Source organism: Gasterosteus aculeatus, chromosome 14 (assembly GCF_964276395.1).
Source record: "Gasterosteus aculeatus chromosome 14, fGasAcu3.hap1.1, whole genome shotgun sequence".
Taxonomy (NCBI): Eukaryota; Metazoa; Chordata; class Actinopteri; order Perciformes; family Gasterosteidae; genus Gasterosteus; species Gasterosteus aculeatus.
Window position 1 is genome coordinate 7,667,723 of NC_135702.1, and position 21,267 is coordinate 7,688,989.

General features: G+C 42.6%; 1 protein-coding gene across 2 annotated transcripts; it reads right to left on the bottom strand.

The window, feature by feature from the left end:
• Window positions 1-2,466: 2,466 nt before the first annotated feature.
• Window positions 2,467-12,580, bottom strand: opn4xa (opsin 4xa). Of its 2 annotated transcripts, none has more exons than XM_040197825.2 (10): window positions 12,316-12,580; window positions 10,065-10,200; window positions 6,840-6,973; window positions 6,546-6,749; window positions 6,259-6,430; window positions 5,010-5,171; window positions 4,627-4,734; window positions 4,362-4,536; window positions 4,092-4,226; window positions 2,467-3,997 (listed from the first exon to the last, which is right to left on the bottom strand). In XM_040197825.2, the coding sequence occupies exons 2-10, from the start codon at window positions 10,196-10,198 to the stop codon at window positions 3,548-3,550; spliced, it is 1,674 nt and encodes a 557-aa protein (XP_040053759.2). In that variant the 5' UTR covers window positions 10,199-10,200; window positions 12,316-12,580; the 3' UTR covers window positions 2,467-3,547. The 2 variants fall into 2 exon arrangements, with proteins under 2 accessions (XP_040053759.2, XP_040053758.2); XM_040197824.2 differs by having other exon boundaries at window positions 4,092-4,229; window positions 12,316-12,578.
• Window positions 12,581-21,267: the final 8,687 nt, after the last annotated feature.

A 21,267-nucleotide genomic window follows, 5' to 3' on the forward strand; every position in this document is an offset into this window, starting at 1 on the left:
CAGGGCGGCAGGCGTGGACCTGCCCGACCGGGGACCGGACAGGTGAGTCTCAGCAGCGTCCTTCTGTTGTGGTTTCTGTGAAGAGGACAACGATACCCGCCCATTTGGAATCTTAAAAAGAGAAATGTAATCTCCTCAATCGGGTTAAATTACACTATAATCTAGAAGCTAAACCTGTTTTTCTGTTTTTTATTTATTGTGCTATACTACAGTTTAATCCAGTATCCAGTTTTGAGATTTTGTCGTCATTACTTTTATTTGATAGTTCTCGTTGACTTGGATACTGAGACAGTGTAATTTCCTTTTGGGATTATTTGAGTACTTGAAAGACTTATTTCTCCTTATTTGAACAAAGACTGTGTTTTATGAAACAAGATAGCCAAATAAATCCAGAGATTTTCCATGTTGAACCAAATGGATCAAATCGACTGGATTGCTTCTCCATCTTATCTTGTCATTTTTCATTTTCTTCTTTCGCTTTGCATTTTGTGTGCTATTATTCTTAGTGCAACTTTTTGTGACGTTGTTTGGCGCATCATTGTCATTTTTTTATTGGTTTTCCATTCTGCTAATATGATCCGTCCCCAGATGTTTTTGTCCCGGTGTCTGGCTGCTCTCTAGCGGTCAGCAGAGGTACTACGTGCTCCGCAGTTTGCTCAAATTCTGTGGATTTAAAACCGGCCTGAGGGTAAAATGTGTCTACTGTTACTAATCCCTCCCTCCTCTGCCAGCTCATACCTAAACATGTGTCACTCATCTTTTTCTCTTCTACCAACGCATGACTTCTAGCCTGAGGGGAGTTTTTTATGAAACCAAGTCAACCCAATGGAAATAAAATAAAACATCTGTGAATGAAAATGGTGATATCTGTCTGGCCTTTAAATATTTTAAAGTAAAATAATACAAGATATGGTCCTTCTGGTGCCAGATTTGTCTTCATTCCTGGCTTCAATTTTATCTTTTACTTTATTTTACTGATCACCTAAGTGTTTGCTTTATCTTCACTGGGGTTTTATCGTGCCTCACCTAAAATAGATTACAAATTATACAAAGACTATTTGATATTACTTTCCTCTAGCACTCCCATACAGCCAATAGGTTTGAGTACATAATAATATCAAGCAAACACAGGTAGATTACGGTTAGAAAACATATCTGGATGTCTTTCACAAAGGTAAAACGCCACATACTTTTTTGGTTGACTAAAGCCTGAGAGTTGGATTATACCATTATCCACAATTTCAGGATAGGAATGTCAAAAGGTACAGTATTAATCAAGGTAGTTAAACACTATTTTAGCATTCCAAGGGCTAATGACAAAAAAAATCAATTCATCTGTTACTAATTATTACTTATTATAAATGATATAATATATTCTGACATATTCTGATTTGTTTGAATTCCATTAGCGGCTATTCCATCTCTCAAATTTCCTTCTTTTTTCCTTTTTATTTTTTTTTTTCCTTCTTTTATTTTCGCGCTGTTTTGTTGAATAAATAATAGATATAAATTGATTTTTCGCACATACTAAAAAGGCATGATGCATTTGACAGATAACCATTTACTCAGTGAAGCTACAAAGATTTGTTTGCATTCTGCTGCATAGGTCAGCTGGGCTTTCTTTCAGCCACATGTGTGCCGTGTCAATATATGGTTATAGACTAATGGGAAGCCCAGCAGCAAAATCCCCCTGTGCAAAGCGATTGAACCACTGAAGTGCACCAGTCCTTTATGCAAGGTTCACTGTGCATACCTTCGAATCATCTTTACAGAATTGGATAAGCAAACCATTCAGGAAATCTTGGAATTATAGTTCAAAGACGCGTCAACCGGGGGGCTTTCTGGGTGTTTGATTTCCAAAGAAAAACACACTTTAAGTGTCACTATAGATAAATTGCCTCATCCTTTGTGGTAACTCTACCATGTAATTACATGGACAGCTGGTAAAAATGAAAAGGGATGTAGAATGTAGAACAGCAATCTCCTGCTGATAGTGTGATACATTTTACAGATCCACCATATTTATGGACTTCTGTCATCCTGGTGTCTCCGATGGTCCGATGCACTGTGTCCTGGTTTTGTATCCAGCACGAGACATCTGTTCATGTCATTCCCCTCCTCTTTGCCTCGGCTCTTTATCAGTGTTTACGCTCGCTACTGCTGTGCAAACAAAGAGTACAATAACGGGATTAGGTGGGTTGCAAAAAAGAGAGGGAAATAGATCCACCTCCATCTGCCTCCTCCATCTGCACTTCTGTGAATAGTGACAAAATATTTTTACGTGCATACTTTTCGTCTGGAAGGTCATTGCAATAACGCATGTGCTATTTTGCATTGTTAAAACATTTTGCATGGACTCAATCTAAATGTTCATGTGGATGCATGACATTGTATATAAAGGTTTATTATGTATTGGTTGTCGATAAAGCTTCATAATAACATTATGGGTACTATGATAACAGTGTATTAAATAATACAGTCTTTATTTTATTGCTGCAACAAGTTATAAAGACATTTCTTTCATGTTGTATATTACACCATTTAAAATAAAGTGAAAGAAAGCACGTTGCCTGTTGATGAAATTGTTTCATAACATTTATAACAAATTCTGATTCATTTACAAGCTCTAAGAAGATGGGGGGGGGGGGGGGGGGGGGGGCTTTAAAAGGCTTATTTCCAACAAATACACACAAGATTGAACATTCTAGTTTAAGATTAGCACCAAGCGCAACGAATATGCAATAGTTAAGGATGGAAAATTGATTGCTGCTGTGACAATACTTTTCCTTAAAGCATGCAGCTTTATTCCTCATCGCAACGGATCAACGGATGCTTTGAATCAAATATATTACATTGTCCCCAAAGTAGATGCGGTGAATAAAACGCTGGGTTTTATAACTATGGTGCCTGAACTCATGATACGGCTCATGAACAGAGACATGTGTGCATTAAAGACATGGCATTTGTAAGACAGAGATATGTAGCTGTAGCAACAAAGAAAACAGTGTATAAAAATCTACTTCCACACAAAATACACTCGGGAAAGAGCCAAACTTTGGTCCCTCAGAAACAAGTTGATCATAAACTTGTTGGGTCTTTAATTAGTTACTCTCTGTATACAGTTAAACGCTCTTTGACAAAGTGCAAGTTCTAAAAAGTGAATTTAGATTCCATTTGCAAGATACTGCTTTGTTTTCACTGTGACATTATTGAAAATACCAAACACCTGCTTTCAACAAAAAAAAGATGGAATTATTTTGTATGTTAACAGCAAGCTTAAAAAGTAAAGTTGTGCCTCAAGATTATTATTTAAAACACTTGTGTGTACAATTACACCAAAACCTACAAACAAATAAATTTGCTTGCACTGCATTGCTACACAAAGTTGTGTCCGCCGCCACGACACCTCATTCCCGAAAGAACAAAAACACACACACACACACACACACACACACACACACACACACACACACACACACACACACACACACACACACACACACACACACACACGTTTCACCGATTGTGCCACAGTCACGCGTAACATTTAGCTAAGAAATCTCCTCACGGGCTCGAGCTCTTGAGCGGAACCCTCCAGAGTCTGTAGATCCGGGGACAGTTCCATCTGCCTGCTCCGTGCGCTTTGTCTCTCCTCACAACAGCTGCGCTCCAGCGGTTCCTTCCTCGAGTCCGGCGCGACGATGGCCGCGTGGTGCACGCGCCCCGCGCGCCCCGCAGAGTCCGGCCGGGCCGCGACGACCCGCGGCTCCTCCTCCTCCTCCTCCTCCTCCTCCTCCTCCTCCTCCTCCTCCTCCTCCACCTCCTCGTCGTCTTTCTCCCGCCGGGCCTGCCGCGTGTCCCTCCGCGCGTGTTCACCTCCACCCGCCTCCCGTTTCTCCTCTCTGTCCCGACTCTCGGGGCTCTCCTCAGTTCTCCCCCCCCGGGGGGCCGCTGCGTTCGCGCTCCCGTTCGACGGGCCTCGCTCTGGGATGTGGATCTAGATCCGAAGCGGTTGACGATGTGACATCACCTTTGATGAATGCATTACTGTGGCTACAATGTAAATAGGTGTAATGAGCATCTGCCCCGACCTGTTCTTGGCTTTGGCTTCCCTTTTCCTTGGTCTGCATAGCCAGCGACTCTCTGTCCCGCAGGGCACCGAGGGAATGGCTGGACCTCACGCCATGGCTCTGATCCATTGGGTCCAGCTCCACGTCACTCCAAACCTGCTACAAGGGACATGCGCGTTAACGCGTGTGAGGCAGGTGGTGATGCTGAGGTTGATAACGTGAACCTGGTCACTCAGTAAGACCTGCGTTTGCTTCTGCTCTCCAACCCTTTTGTGCTGAAGCCAAACTCACCGTGTCTGTCGTGGACATGGAGGAAACTCTGTGAAACTTGGTTTTGGAAACCGACGACTGCCTGCTCAGCATCAGGTCCCTGAGGGACGACTCGCTGTGGGACATGGATATGCACTTCCTCCTCGGGGCCTGGGCCAGGAAGTGCAGGCAGGGGACGTGTTCTGCCATGGTGTCTCTGTTGAGGAATGATGGTCCCCCTTCAGCAAAAGCTTCCATTCCCCTTTTTCAAGGTTGTGTTACACACCGGTTGGATGACTGGACTCACCTGTACTTAGAGTGAATGATGGCGTAGATAAAAGGGTTGTAGATGGCCGACGCCTTGGCTATAACAGCGGGGACAGCTTTGGAATAGGGACTGAGGATGCTTGCATATCTGAAAGTTGTAAAATGTTCGTAAAGATAAAACTGTGCGTTGCCTGTAATTAAACAGGTACTGTAGTTTGACCCCGTTGCATAGCACTTGATACAGTGATATTCCGCACAAGGTGCAATATGGCTCATGGTTCATGGCTGAAATGAAATACACAGTGCAACCGAGCATAATTTGTTTTATGCCTGAATCTAACTGTCTCTAAATAACAAATGCCGTCGGACTATTAGAACAGAACCTTTGGGTTATAATAAGCTCTTGTCATGCTGTATATTTACCCAGCCCAGGCGATGAGGGTGACACATGCATAGGGCGACCAAGAAAGCACAAACACTATGATGACCACAAAGGCGATCTTGGCCAGCTTCCATTCAGTCTTGATGGACTGCTGCTGGATCAGGGTTGACTTCCTCACCTGGTACCCCAACTTCTCCACATCTCTGTGGAAGGAACAATGGACAGAGAGAAGGCATAAAGGAATGTTGCAGTCAATGTACATGTTCATTCAGAGGATGAATTCGTAAAAATAAAAACATAAAGTGTAAAGTGTTTGCGTCAAGATCGTTTTTGGTATTTTGTATGTATGCATGACTGTGGACGGCCAAGCAAATAGACAACAAACAGGGCAGGAAGGCAACAAACAAGAGGATACATACGATTCTTCCTATTTGCTCACTTGGATATTTTTCTCACTCCTATTAAGATGATCGGAATGCAGTTAAAAGATGGTAAACTTTAGCAATTTCCAGATCTCAACTTGAAGTACGGAATATAAAATATGAACAATATATATAAAATATGAAATAAGACACGCTGACGTTACGAAACTGGACACGGAGCGGGGAAAGAGTAACAGGCAAGAGGTTGCTTGGAGTCACTCCATCTCCTTTGCGGGACACAGCGTACAGAGTTGTAAGCTTCACAGTAGAAATACTGTCTTGTGGGTGAAACTTATACCTCCACTTCAGCCAAAATCATAGCATCATCCCAAGATATCGGCGCTAGCCTTACAGATAGACATTCCTTTAACCTCAAGGGAAACACTAGAAGCTATATCCACATGTCATTTTGGTTTTGTCCCTCAGAAAAGTCTTGATACCCCTGAAACGGGAAAAGGCTTCACTTGCTGAGGGCTGAACTGGCTAATGTGTATGGAAGGGATACTGATGGACAGGCATGAAATGGCAGGATCTGAAAAACAGACAAATGTACACACATGCACACAGATACATTATTATTAAAGGGAAAAACAAAGGAGACGAATGCCAACATTACAATGTATGGAACATGCATGTGATAATATTTCAGAAATTGCATCGCAGCAACGTCAAGCCTACTCTGAAAGACATGTCAGTGGCTTGTTGATGTGAAGATGTGACTGCAGAGAGAAGCTACAGACTGCGCTGCAATGGCGCGATATTCAGTTTCATACAGTTATTAAGTGGACTTGCTAAATAGCAGCATTTCCAGTTATTTGAATGTGTTTAGTGCAGTAAAGTGCTGCATATTCACCTATAATTCATTCACCTGCTTGCCTGGCGGATTGCCAGGAACATGCACAGATAACAATAGGATATAATGCCCAGAGGGATGAAGAATACAAAGCAGCATAGCATCAAAGTATAACTTTTATTGGCAGGAGTAGATGTCACATAGTCCCATGTGCATGAGGTCATCAAGCCCTCTGGTATGTACGAACCTTGAGGTAAAAAAAAAAGTGAAAAAGAGGGATAAAGTCGTGTAAGTGTAAGGTCAGAGGCATAAACAGAGGGTAGTTGAATAAAAACGGTAGGCCGACTGATTAAGTGACTTACTCCACCCCAAAAGGGGGGCGAGGCTCCAGGCCAGAGAGTACAGCCAGACCAAGGCAATGCTGAGGCATGTGCGTCTCCTGGAGGTCCACTGGATGGCCTGCAGGGGCTTGGTAATGACAATGTAGCGGTCTAGAGAGATGGCCAGAAGGTTTATCATGGAGGTGATTCCAAACAGAGCTCCACAGAAGGCATATATTTTACAGCCTGCGGAGAGAAAGAGGGACGGAGACGGTTCATTCGGGTGTTTGTACGTTTTGAATTTAGGTGGGTCATATGAATGTTAAAAAAAAATACCTGTTTCACCAAAAATCCAGCCTTTGTAAAGAGAGTTAACAAAGAAGATGGGCGACTGGGTGATTGCCATGAGGAAGTCACTGACGGCCAGGTTCATGATGAAAAGGTTGGGGGGAGTGCGTAGCTTCTTGTTGCTGAAACACAGGGGATTGGAAAGTCTGTAATTCATTTCAATACACCACAAAACAACATGATGCTGTTGTTGTCGTTGACACCCAGAGATTCACACCATGGCCAATTCAAAATCCATTTAATAACTTAATAAATCCTCATCTTTCCCAAATCAATTCCCATAGCATAACAAAGGCAGGAGGGTGGAATTCAGTAAACACAACACATGCATGATGCTGCCTATCAATCATACTTCATCTTCTAAGCACTTCAGACAGATGAAGATTCCCAAGATCCCAACATTATAAGCAAACAAACTAAAGCTGTCCCAGTAAAATGGAGGGACAAAAAGTAAATACTCCAATATGATGACTCCCCTGATGAGTCTGTGTGGCCGGCAAAACAGTTGTCGTCAGTCAACAACAGCGACGGAAAAATTCTATTTGTGGGCAGCTGCAAAGAAAAGAGTCAAAGCGTACACACTATAAAAATAAGATTATGAGTAAGCTTTCAATCGGAATGTCACTTCATGGAAAACCGGGTTCTCGGACCCATTTACGCCTGCAAACCTCACTAAATCCCCACTAAAGTGTGCAGAACAGCTAACCCCTGCCTCACATGTGTATAATAATAATAATAATAATAATAACAAAAATAAGGATCTTCGGTAATTTGTATAATTAGTCAGAACACTGCAGCTATACAAAACAAAGCAGCCCTTTAATGTATTTTCAAATCGAAGCAAAGCATGAGAACCACTTCAGGGTGAAAGTGGTACATGAATGTTATACACACATGCACCCCCAATAGGAACAACTTGTATCTTTCCTTCAAAACTCATAAAATCAGTTCTGTCCGAGTAACACTTCTATTCTGTTGCCCCGAGGGGGGAACAAAGGGAGCGTAATGAGGCTGAAACAGATTCGCATTAAATCCATTCCTCGTGTGAAATTAGCTCTTACTGGGTCAGTCATCCGTTAACAAGAAGCCAAAAGTAAACATGTCTTAAGACAACAATAATCATGTCCACATCTACACAACAAACGTTCAACCTCCACAAAGTATGAGGAACTTGATTAGCATAACATAGCTCATTGCACACACACACACACACACACACACACTCAGCCAAGATTGCTTTTTGGCGATAGTCTGTCAATCATGGCTGACAGCTTCGTTACATCAAAACAAGCCCCTGAAATAGTGGCAGGCTGTGAGCACGGCACTGTCTTGTAATTTTTTACGATGGAATAAAAAAGGAACAGGAAGTATGGGACACAGATGGTGGGTTACAATTGAATTGTAAACAATGAGGCAAGACGGTCCCTTGTTCTGGAAATCTGAACCCTGGATGTTGTTTATGTGGCTCCGTGACCTAAAATCTGCTTTAACAGTTACACCAATTCCATTCAGCGTCTAAAGCTTTTTCATTGTCCTCCTTGTTTGGCCCACTGACTGGAAAAACACAGAAATGAGTAAATAGTCGACATGTTCACATGCAGGTGAGTGCGTCTATACTGAGGTGTTACTGACTGGAGATCGAGTGATGTGACATTTGATGAAGATGTGGGTCACTAGAGGTTAGATTTTAATGCAAAAAACATGTCAGACCAGAGATTCTACCCAACACTTTGACCCGTGAAGGCCCTGCAGCCAGTGGAACACTGTATTCCCAGCAGGAGCCAGAGAGTATATAGGTGTACAGCATTTAACATACACATTGTGAAATAATTTTCCCTATATTTAGGTATAGAAATCACATATTTTGGGGGGTTTAATTGTGTGTTAAAGTGCAAAAAGTAGTTCTGCCATTAGCTGGCGGTTCGACCTGTATATGCAAAGTGTCCTTCAAAAAGTCAGTTAGACTCAACATCAGCCCACTAGAGTAAGGCAGCTGTGCTCATGGGCTGGATCTTTGGCAGAAAAATATAGAGTAAAGGAAGATATTTAATAGCTGTATCATCATGCATGTCACTGGAAGTCAAAACAAGAGAGAGACATGGAGGGATGTTAACCGAGAGAAGGACCCACAGTGGGTGTGCAGTAATGGATTGGATTACTCTGAGTTGCAGTACTGTCATTTAAGCCTGATTGCCCTGCGTGTGGTTTAAGTGAGACTATAGCAGAGTGTTGGCTCTATGTAAATAAAGGAGAAGCTAAGTGAATTATTGAATGCATGCATTGATTTATCCAGTACAGTTAAAAAAAAAAATCCCAGAGCTGCTTCCTGCTACTGAAAGGCTGCGGGCTTGTGTACGCACGTCATGCCATGTGAGTGGATTTAACTGTTTTCATTCTGCAGGGAATATGGAGTCCTCTGGGACATTTAGCAGTCACACACCAGTATTCAGGCGTCTAGTCTAGGTCACTTCATGGAAGTTGTTGTTTTATTACACACATTACTGATCAGTTATTTTTAATTAAGCTTGGATATGTTTCAAGGCAACGCATTTGTGACACTTTATTGATGGTAATCTTTGTTAACGTCACAGGTCCACACTTACAGCTTTCACAAGAGCATGTTATTTTAGCTATCTTCTTGAACACGACGGTTAAAGGTTATTTTTCAACAGTATTTTTGACTTAAGTGAAATTTTCTCCACAGATCGAACCAAATGCACGATGCCTCATGATGGTGTACTTTCTGTTTATGTGTTGTTGTCTTCCAGTTGTCTCATCTGCTTAGAAGTACTTTGTAGCCCAAATCTAAATGTGATTAATATTGTGGGGGACATGGACGAAAAAAAAGGCATTGCAAAAAATCTAAATTATAGAGCAATAATAAAACAATCATGGCTTAAGTGTTAACAATGAAAGGCTCTTACAAAAAAACACAGCTGACTTTAATTATTTTTATCTTTCTTCCAGACTTGTTTGTGGATTAGCAAATGAGGACGTGAGGCACTTTGCAGTGTGCAAAATTAAAATGATGAGCATTCCTAAAAAGCAGAACACTTGTTTTCTGTTCAACTAGAAGTTTGTTTTGATTAAATGCTTTCCTGGATAGGTACTTTTCTATAGAAAGGGAGGGTAACACATAACCAGTTACATAATGGCACTCTTCAATGGGACGTGAATGACATCCTCAGTCATCAATGTCATCAGTTCACTTACCAGAAGAAGGCGTACATGACTAAAGCGTTTCCAGTAACGCCCACTGTTCCAATCACCAAGACAAAGAAGGCGACGATGTAGTGAGCGTGGGCCTGGACGTCCACCTGCCGATAGAATCCGTGGTCCGCATCCATCTCTGTGACGACAAGCACACGCAGACACACACACACGGATGTCGGCGTCAGAGGGTTTTCTTCATGCACGACGAGTCCCGGTGACTTTCATCCGATCCTGATCCCGTCTGTCCGGCCTTGCGTCAGAGCATGTATCATGATAAGCAAGTAGAATCTCTGGGGGGCGGCTGTCTTTGTCCATAGATGTCAAGACAAGTTTGGCTCGAGGTCCTGTGAATTAGTTTAACTTTCTTTGTTCTGGTTTAAATATTAACTTTGTGTTTAAAATAGTTAATGCAGATCCTTCAGTTTTTAAATTTGTTCCATCCCTTTTGTTCCATTGTTGATATTTTATCTGGTGTTTTTATGCTTTAGCAGAGGACAAATTCAGTAGTCACAATTTGAACACACCCACGGTTTTCCAGAAGCAAATCTGAGGAAATCCACACATTTCCTCCCTGCTCACTGTTTTAAAACTCATCACTGAACTTGGTTTATTTTTGATGTTGAATAGGGCCAATTAGCCTGCAAACTGGACACTGGAGCACTTTTCGGCCTTCTAACGGCGTGCCTCTGCTGTGCGGGTGGTAAGCTGCACACCAGGGGCCTGATGTATGAACAATGCACCAAAACAGATACGGCAAACCCTAAAATAGTGAGATTGTGTAAACCAGGTGTACTCATATTTTTTCTGGGGAAGAATACTTAACGATGGAGATGGAAAAACAGGATAAAACATATTTTGAGTCCGCCTCATTTTATTTGGATAAGTTGTTAGCGAGTTATTACTTGATTGTGTGATTCCTTTTCACGGAAGTCTTTGTAACGTGGATTTTGATTAAAGACCAGAAATGAGGTTCATGCAAAAGCAAACGGTTTCACAATCATTAAGATTTAGCATATTGGACGAGATGTTTGTTGCAAACCTGAGTTTTATGTGTCTGCCTCCATCCGTTCAACCCATCATGTCCGTTTGATGTCCAACAAAATGGATGATATGTGGAAGCATACGAGCAGGAGTTCTAGTTTTTGGAATGAACGACTTGTATCAGAACTTCAAGGATTAGGACAGTATGTCCATTTCAATTAACAACCCGTGCAAACTAAAACCGGGTGGCTAATAAGAGTTGAAGAGATCCTCACTCACAATTATTGAACTGATGGACGTTGACCGTTTTTATGAGGTCATTTTTAGCCACAAAAGGCTTTTTTTACGTACGAGGTACTTTTAAGCAATAACTAACACGCGAACTTGGCGGATGGCGGTGTGACAGGCAAGACTTAACTGTCTTTAATCTGTGGAAAGGCCCACAATGATGGAGAAACATACATCAATATGATGATTAAGGCGAGCCATTCCTGATAATGAACATGCCCGTATGGATTTGCACTTCCATGTGACCACCGCTCAGCTGCTGCTGTGATTATGTGACGATTCCTAGGCTTCGTTAATGTGATGGAATCAAGAGTGAGTCACGCAGCCGTCAGCAGTGTTTATTAACCTTCCCGCTTCCTGTGTGCGGCTGATCTGCATTATAAAAGGGGGTCAGGTGCCGGTGCAGCACTGTGCTCTCTGCCACAGACGATGCCTTAAAACATCTGTCAAATGCCTGCTGTTGGCCCGCAAAGCCGAGTGATGATACGATGCCTAATCCACCATCAGGGGAATCTGACTCACAACATGTCCACGAGAAACCCATGTTGTTATTCCTGAAATTTTGACTTGATGTCGTAGAAAAAAAAAAGACCTGCATGGACATCGGGTGTCAGCTCTTGCTGTGCTCAGTGGAGCCGTGCACGTCAGTAGGAACCTTCAATCACCTCTCACTTCCCCTCACTGCACATCACGGCATTGTCCCACATGAGAATCTACCGTGAATCAAATAATTACGTGTCTGACTTAGTGTGGATGTGTTCCCTCTGAAATTGAAACGCATCAATAACAACAACGCTCAAACAAGCCAAAACAAAAGTATTTTTAGCAAGTATTGACATTGACAATTGTTTTCTTAGAAACTTTCTCATCACATTGTTGGTTTTCAAAAGATTTTCAAATTATAATTGGTATACTAGTATTAAAGAAAGGCAGAATACCAACATATGGTCATTTTAAACCAAATAAAATAAATGCACATTACCTCATCCAGAGAGTGAAGCCACTTCTGTTCTTCTTCAGGGCACCTCTTTGTTTGTAGTTGATTGACTGAAGATCAGAGACACTGAAGCCGCGCAGCATCTGAAAACGTACCAAGCTCACGGCTCAAACGGAGAAGACCGACCGACGACCGCTTCTCTGATCCCCAAGTTAGATGGAGATTCTCTCATGCGCTGCAGCAACAGTACGCTCCTGCTGCTCCCAGTGCTTGTGAGAGTACAAGAATACACAGAAAGAAAAAAAAAACAGAAAGCGAGCAGCACATTGACCCATCCCCCTGCTGGCTACCCATCATACACAGCTCCCACATGGCATAATGCATTGATCCAGCCAGTGTGAGGGTGTGCACATGCATGAGGGAGTTTGTGTGTTGTTTAAGTGGGACCATGCTAAAGACATTTCAGGAAATTATTGTATAATTTGAAATTTTACATATTTGAAGCAGGAAAATGTGCTGGATTTGAAACATTTCTGATATGCTGACTGTATTTTGCGTCATTACTGAAATCTGCAATTCTGCAAAGTTCTTTCAGGATTTGTTGCGTTCCGTTTCTGTGCAGTGACACAGTGGTACGTGCGCACCAGATGCCACGGCTAACTAAATGGGATGTGAGAAAATGGCACTGCCGCTTCCCATTGGTTGGTTTGTGAACTGCCAAGAAAGATTGTGTGATTTTGAAAAGCCCCAAAACCTTTTACATAGTATCAGACTTGTTCACTGCTCATCCTTGTGTAAAGTGAATCTTGAGAAAAGCACTCAGATAAAAGCTTCCCAATGTTCATCATCTCATGCACAGCTGAGCAGACAGCTGTCTCACCTCCTCTTGTCCTTAATATCTCCCTTTTGTACCGTGAAATCTGACGTCTGTGTTTGACCGTCGCGTCACCTGAGCGGTTCAGAGAAGGTTGAAAAGAAATGCGGCGACTTATAAAACCGTGATTTCCCTGTGAAGATTGAGCCTGAACGGAGAGCAGGAGGAGGATAAGCCTCCACACTTCTGGGTCACTGCACTCGTGAGGGAAACAGACCTATCAACATCCACCACCTTCCAACCAGTTAGCTTCACTATACAAATTCTGACATTCTCACACAGGGAGGCGGATGCTAAGCTCTGCGGTTTTTTTGGGGGGGGGGGGGGGGGGGGGGGGAGTTGTTTTGTACGCTGTTTGAAGCATTTTTCAAACATTTGCTGCGTCACATGACAGGAATGTGATGACCAGCTGATCGGATGGGAAGACATTTGCAAGATCATGAGTACAAGGATCAACTGTTTTCTTCATATGGCTAAAACAAAGAGAGTGTTCAGCTTACTCAGAGAGGAAATCTGAAATCTTTCCTCGTAAAGTATGTAAACTGTCCAATATGTTAACTCGATCCTCTTTTCATTCTCATTTTGTGGTGTTGTGCTGCGTTGTAATGGATTGTACACAGAACTGTGTGGGAAACCATGACGTGAAACCTCGTCGTCTCGCTCTTCCATTGCATGGATGGAGACAAATAAAGCGGCAAAAACCTTGTTAGTTTGCTTTAACTCATCCGTGTGAGGTCAACGTTGTCGCCATCGCTGTCAACAGGTACAATTTCTGATTAACGACATAACAATTGCACAACCATTGAGCCATTACAGGTGTGGTGGGAGCAGGGCAGTGGGAGGGGGTGTCACAACGGGTTGGATCGAACCCGCGAAGGCAGCAACCAGAGGCTTGCTGATCCAGCGGGGGGGGGGAGTCAAGGCGCTTTACAGAGCAGAGGACGTGCGAATGATTGGGAGCGCTGACCCCGTGGTTGTGCATGCGAGGTCGTTCCGCCGAATGGGGACGACCCCGATGACTTCTTCAAGAGGCCGCACGCTGCAGGCATGCTAACGTCCGGTTGCTTGCATCGGGCTACGAGGGCGGACATGAGGCTGCCGTTTGTTTTGTTTGCCGTCGTTTGCCCGAGGTGGCCCCCACCACAACAATCAACCATCCAATTACTGTCAAAATAGTCTGCCACCTCCTTCACTCCATCCGAGGTGCGAAAAGGACGAATGTATTCTGCAAAATACCAATAAAAAACCTTGTTCGTGAGAATTAGTCTTCCCTTAGGGGGGGTGTTTATGAGACAAGCACCGGTCCGCTGAATGAAACTGTGGAGGATCCGTGGCGCCGCCGGCACACATGTCACATCTCAGCACGCACAAGTATCTGGAGAACCCGGGAAGAAAGGCTTAAGGGCCAAATTATATAAGACGCGTTAAATGAAATGTTTCCAACCATTCTAAGGTCACATGACGAAAATGACGAATGACGAAAAATAATCATCACCATCAGTGTTTTCAGTGTCAGTCGTTTCTAATTGTAATTGTAGGTCTCCATCGGGTCACTGTGTGAAATTCTAAATGCAGCCAATCCAAATTGGATGGATAGAAGCTGATTAGGGTTCTAGGTGGCACACTGAGTTATAGTCTACCAGACACAAGGCCATCAACAAACCATCAAAAGATGCTTTGTACGATTTCTTCAAGCATTTTCTCTTTGAACTGACAACTTTGTTATATTATTTGTAATCATTAATTTAAAGGCAATGATATTTTCCAGAGCTTCTCTAATCAATAGTCGAAATGCTAATCCTATATGCTAGCTGCTGAAGGTATATTGAATGTTTACACATGTTGCTTTAGCTTATTGATTATTATAACAGTGAATGAATCTGACTTGACACGTGCAAAAACAAGGCGCTTCTTCTATCCGTCGGCTGCTTGTAGCAAGGTTTTATCTCCCAAAATCTCCTAAAAGCATCTTCTTTGGCATTCAAGCCCTGAATCCTAAAATGCAAAATGTGTTTTTCTTGCATTTCTAAAACAATTCATTGTGATGCTTGTAACTGTTATTTGATGAGCCAGAGGTTCAGCGTTGAAAAATTCTGAGAATGACATCACAAGTAGTACAAACAGGGAAGAGCCTTGGAATCCTAAGCGGGTGCACTTGCTTACGGGATAAAGTGCTGTAGACTTTTGAAGCTGAAGATCTGATGGGAAAAGCTTTGAGTACGTAATAAATATGGCTTTGTGATCAAATGTGTCCCCTGGTGTAACACGGGACTCCATGACGTTTATAACGGTCCAACACTCGTCGTCAACAGGATATTGTCACGTCGAGCTCCATCCGGTCTACATTGTGGTTCCAACGTCCGCTGGAACTGTTTGGAAACGGCGTTTATGAGCAACCTATTCTTTTGCTGACATGTTTTGTGATTTACAAAATATTGAATATGTGGAATTTGATTGATGGCAAAAATGTGCAATCTTGTTTAAAACGTGCATGCTGGGATTTACAAGCAAAGAAGCACAGATTTTCTTTCAAGTAAATGTATTTATTAGGCAATAGTTGTTGTTTCAAAAGGGGATAAAAGCACTATTTACCTCAACAGAATAATGGCCTTGATTTTGATTCCTTGTTTAATTTTGTTCTTTGACAGTTTGACCTTTAATGCCACCTTCAACTTTTTCTATTCAAAACCAAAGTCAAACCTGTGACTTATGGAATGCCGTTTTAGTCAAAATTAAATAAATGAATAAATACATAAATACATGAAATATGCATTTGAAATACATCATGAAATAAATAAATGAGGCAATAAATACATAAATATTAAATATTAAATTAGATTCGCATATATTTAATTATTTCATTCCATGGTACGTTTATTTCATAATGCCACTTTTCATTTCATGGTACTTTTATTTCATAATGCCGTTTTACATTTCCAGAGACTTATTTCATAATGCCGTTTTACATTTCACGTTCTTATATGCAAATTCAGGGTGTGTGGCTATATCTAACATTCAGAACAGACAACAGAGCCGTGTGCAAAAGAAGGCTGGCTAAGGGACGTGAGTGTTGACATAATGGAAGACATCGGTGGGCTCCGAGGTAGCATGCTAGCATTAGCAGATCAAATCGATCAACATGGGTTTTCTGCAGATACGATTTTGACACATATTGTGGGTTTTTTGGAAATACTAGGGCGGATAAGTGCTCTTCAAGATGTATACATAGACGACAAAGTTTTAAATTGTTTAGGACTGATTGAGCACCGCGTGCGTGTGGAAGAGGTCCAATTTGATGAAGTCAACATTAGCGCTGGTACTACAAGCACAGGTGCTGATGCCCGGAATATCCAGAGGCGGGCGTCCAGCACCTGTGCTTGTAGTACCAGCGCTAATCTCACGTCCCTTAGCCAGCCTTCTTTTGCACACGGCTCTGTTGTCTGTTCTGAATGTTAGATGTAGCCACGCACCCTGATTTGCATATAAGAATGTGAAACGTAAAACAGCATTATGAAATAAGTCTCTGGAAATGAAAAACAGCATTATGAAATAAAAGTCTCTGGAAATGTAAAACGGCATTGTGAAATAAAAGACTCTGGAAATGAAAAGTGTCATTATGAAATAAAAGTACCATGAAATAATTAAATGTATTTAATATTCATGTATTTATTGCATTTATTTATTTCATAATGTATTTCGAAATGCATATTTCATGTATTTATGTATTTATTTATTTATTTAATTTAAACTAAAACGGCATTCCATAGTGACTCATTCATGAGCATTCGAGAGCTCCGTCGGACTCTTAAATGTCAATCACACATTGGTTCATCCTTCTGCAGGCATTTTCATTGCCATTATAGAGACAGATTAATTCCTATACAGTATCTCAACACGTGGAAATGGTAAAGGATTTGACCAGTCACCTTCACGGTATGCTCCTGTCCAATTTAATGTGGTTATATTGATTACTTTTGTTCGTTACGTAAGTGTCTCAGCATAAGCAACGGTGAGGCAGGGGATGGTTAGAGGAACACTCTGAATCCTCCAGAGTCGTCATTAGGAGACAAGTATTATCTAATGGAACAAAGGATCAACTACTCAATTATATTAAGGGCTCCTGTAGACCTGTCTCCATGGATTACTACAGATTTAGTTATAGCCAGTCGCACGGCAGCTCAGAGGAATGAGAGATTATCAATGATGTTCACCTCAGGGACACCACCAAGGCTGCGACAGAGCTTCACCGGGAACCATTGATTGTTTTTATCTTGCGGCTTTTACCGTATTTTAACAGCTATGTTCTGATGACAGATATACAGTATCATATATTCCTATTAAATGGTCTTCAACAATGGCGACATATATGTCCTGGCATGATAACGCCTATGCATTATGACGCAGACCCAATCTGAAGGGACTCCATTCAACTCGAAAGCTCGTGCTGTTTTTAAACAGACAGGTGCCACTCTTCTCTGTGTTGTGAAATGCCGAGCAAAAGAAAAATATATATTATTTACCATTGAGCACCTTAAATACAACAACACACTTCGGACGAACAAGGAAGGAGGCGTTTGCCCGGTGTGAATACGAATTCGAGGATGACTGCATCTGCATCAACCGTTGGCGATTCTAAATTTGGGGCCTGATACGCGGAGGACTTGTGGCCGTCAAAGCCAGAGGACGTGTGTGCCGGGACTGTGAGGTGATGACGGCGCATCAGAAGTGGCCCCCGGTAATTACTCACGACACGTTATTCTTTCAAAGTCTGGAAAGTGTTTATTGACACACCTTCGCTGCTTCCTCTCTGTAATGAATTTGCTCTACTTCCTCTTCCTTTTCCTGTTCTCTACCGCCGTGTTATTGTTTCGTGCTGATGTATTTGTACAAAGAACAAAGAGACCCCTGCACTTGGTCTGCAATATCCTTATCTAAACTGCAGTGGTCGCATGCTAAATAACAGGCAGTGCACCTCGCATGTGCACCCCTATTGATGACCATTACTGTCACTCCCAGGACATCCAGAAATCATCCCTTTGAATCCATCTTCAGTGGAATAGTGTTGTATATGTTAATATGTGTGGATTTGATGGTGAATGGTGTCATCTAAACTAAACTACATGTTGTGATGTGTACTAGACTGTATGTATGTATGTAATCTATTTTCTGAGTTGAAGTCCACGTTGCCGCTGACTTCCAACCACCAGAGGGAGACATGATACATTTGCATGCTTGTGGGAGACAAGACACACACGCATGCACGCACACACGCACACACACACACACACACACACACACATACAAAGCAGCAGAGGAACACTGATTGTGTGAACTTCTCCACACATACACACACACATGAACCATTCGTTTGGATGTTATAGAGTTCTGTGGTGTGAGCTCTTCTGCGATAGTACAGAAACTGACAACTCAAGGTGTTGTATCAAAAAAAAATATTTTATGAAGTTCCGATCAAGTGGATTTTGAAGGCATGCGGCAGCTGAGCTGTTTTTTTGTTATCATTCTAAAAGCACGTTGCTCTGCCCCCAAATGTGATACACATACACGTACAATACTTCTTACCCATTTAATTATTTTTAGGTGTGTCGCACACATCTTATTTAACCTTTTAATTGCTTTGTGAAATTTCAGCTTACCATATGTGGAACTCAACTCAAAATGAATGCATTTCATTTGTTATAACAAAACACTAGCAATTATGTCACTGTGGGCATAATGCATTTGTCGTCTGCTCTGCCCGTGTCTGCAGTATGCACACCCTGTCTTCTCACTGAACATGGAATTGGAGGACTTAGATTGGATTGGTGTGTAATTGAGTGCGATCAAAGGATACCAGATCAGGGGTCGAAAGATATTAATGGCTCTGCACTAAGAGCCGATGATCTCATATTGGAGGTGCTTTTGTTCTATTTTAGAGAGCTGAATATTACATTTAGTAAGTGTACATCACTGCACGAGACAAGTAGCACACATTCCAATAATGTTACCCTCACTGAAGTCTTTTGCAACCTTGAACCGGATCCCGAAGGTCATGGACCCCTTTCAAATGAACAACACAGTTATGTACAAACACACATGGGTACTCATGCATCTGACGCTGTGTACAACCACACTTACATGGTTTGATTTCAACAGCAAATGAATGTCTGCATGGTTTTCTCTATTCTTGGTTTTCTTTTGATTTTTCACACAAGCTCTATTTAACCAGAAAAGAAACAGTATTTCTATTGAGATTAAAGGTCTTGTTTTCAAAGGAGTCTCGGGCCGAGGTAGACAGCAGCACAAGGTTCCTGATTACGCGCGAGATGATCAGAGTTTCTACAGATCCAGTGTCTCTTAACTGATTTGTATCAGGAAGCCATGATTAAAAAGCGGCCATATATGGAGCTTTACCACCACCTGGTGGATCCTGAAGCTCATCACCTTCCTCCGGCACTGCAGTGGAAGATGTAGGTGGTCCAACGTGGGCCTCTCCAGTTGTAAATAGCGTTCTGACACGTGTGTGACCACTCCGGTGTCTGTGACCCCTCACCCCGAAAAGCTTAACTTTACCACCTGGGGGGGGGCTGTTCTTGATCTCGCGGCACCTCCAGCAGCCTGGCACACAGTTCTCCCACTCAGGCTCCCTGTAAAGAACCCCAAGGTCCACTTTACAGTGCAGGCTCATACTGTTACACCTGTGTGTGTGTGTGTGTGTGTGTGTGTGTGTGTGCGCGGCTCTTTTTTACTAAAAACAACTCCATTACAAAGGTATTTGACATTGAGGTTTTTGGCACAGTGCAACTGGGGGGGTTTTCTCTGAGTGGCTCATGTTTCTAAGTGTTACTTTTACATCCTTGCTTCTTAGAGAGTATGTTTATATTGTAAATAACTCAAACAAAACACTGTCACATTTAAAGTTGAAGCACATGCACCTCTGTGTTAATTCTGCACGTTTAGGTTTCCTGTTGTTAAAATCTTTGGGTGGTGTTTTTGTCAGCTGTCTTGTGTTTCGTCTCTGAGGATGCACAATTTATTCGCAGTGCAAGTAAAGGCCTGTTCTTACATCAGTATAAATAGGAGTCAACACAGTAAAACTGGCTTTAGGTATTGTTTATTTTGGGCTTAAGCACATCTGGGGTGTGTTATGAGTGTACGGCCCTCTCTTCCTCTCACATACTCATCCAAACACTCTCCCTTTCTCTCTCTTTCTCTGGCATTGTGCAAAATAACAGTAGCTGTCATTTAAGCTAGGAAATGTTTTCATGTCCAACACACAAGTGGGATTTTGAATGTAGTTTATATGAAAGGGACAGATGTGGACATTGGATCATATAAAAAAAACAGGTGTGGTATCCAGTAATCGGTCCTCGGGTGCGTCTTTTCAACACCTGCGCGATGAAGCACAATATTACTGTTTGATGAGCATCCGCAGCATCAATTTCTTTTTACTCTTCCGTGACACCTCGGACCCTCCACTCTATTCAAACGTCGATGCCTTACCAACTAATGACCCTCGACACCCACCGGTAGACATCCCCTTTGATCAGCGTCACATCCCTCACTTTAGCGCTGTTAAAAAAAAAGAAAGATACAGCACCAACAAAGGGCCCGAGATGTGGCTCACTCCCACCGGCCCGGCCCGCTCCCCTTTTTTCATTTACCCCGTTCTCTTTCATTCCCTTGTCCACACGCAGCGCAGAAGAATACAGCGCGGGCGGACAGGGTGGAGGCCCATGACAGGAGAGGTAACACGATGACACACCAAAGGCCCGGGTGAGTGAAATCCCCCTCCGCGGTGGGACATGTGTCACACAGTCCAGCCGTGTCTCCAGCCCTTTTTTTTTTTTTTTTTTTTGTGGTCTCGCGTCTCCTCTCCTTTGGCTCTGCACGCCTGCGGCCGTAACGATAAAGCTCCCATCTGCTGTGGGGACGCGGGGCTTTCTCTCTCTGGACTGATCCCTCGCAGCGGTTTCCCCTTTGTCAGATGTGCCGATCGCGTTTCGGCTTTTGACACCTCTCGGTTTTGCACTTGCGACAGGTACGACGGTTCTTCTGTTCTCGGGAGAAATATATTGGAAATACGATAGTCGGCTCCTTCCAAAGCGTCGCCCCCCTCCTACGCC

Excerpts from the sequence above, each read along its gene's own strand:
- opn4xa (XM_040197824.2), bottom strand. The coding sequence starts at position 10,198 with ATGGATGCGGACCACGGATTCTATCGGCAGGTGGACGTCCAGGCCCAC. Across the intron at positions 5,172-6,258 it reads GCAATCCGCCAGGCAAGCAG|AGATGTGGAGAAGTTGGGGT; the intron begins GTGAATGAATTA and ends TTCCTTCCACAG. Across the intron at positions 3,998-4,091 it reads GAAGCCAAAGCCAAGAACAG|ATCCACATCCCAGAGCGAGG; the intron begins GTCGGGGCAGAT and ends CTTCGGATCTAG.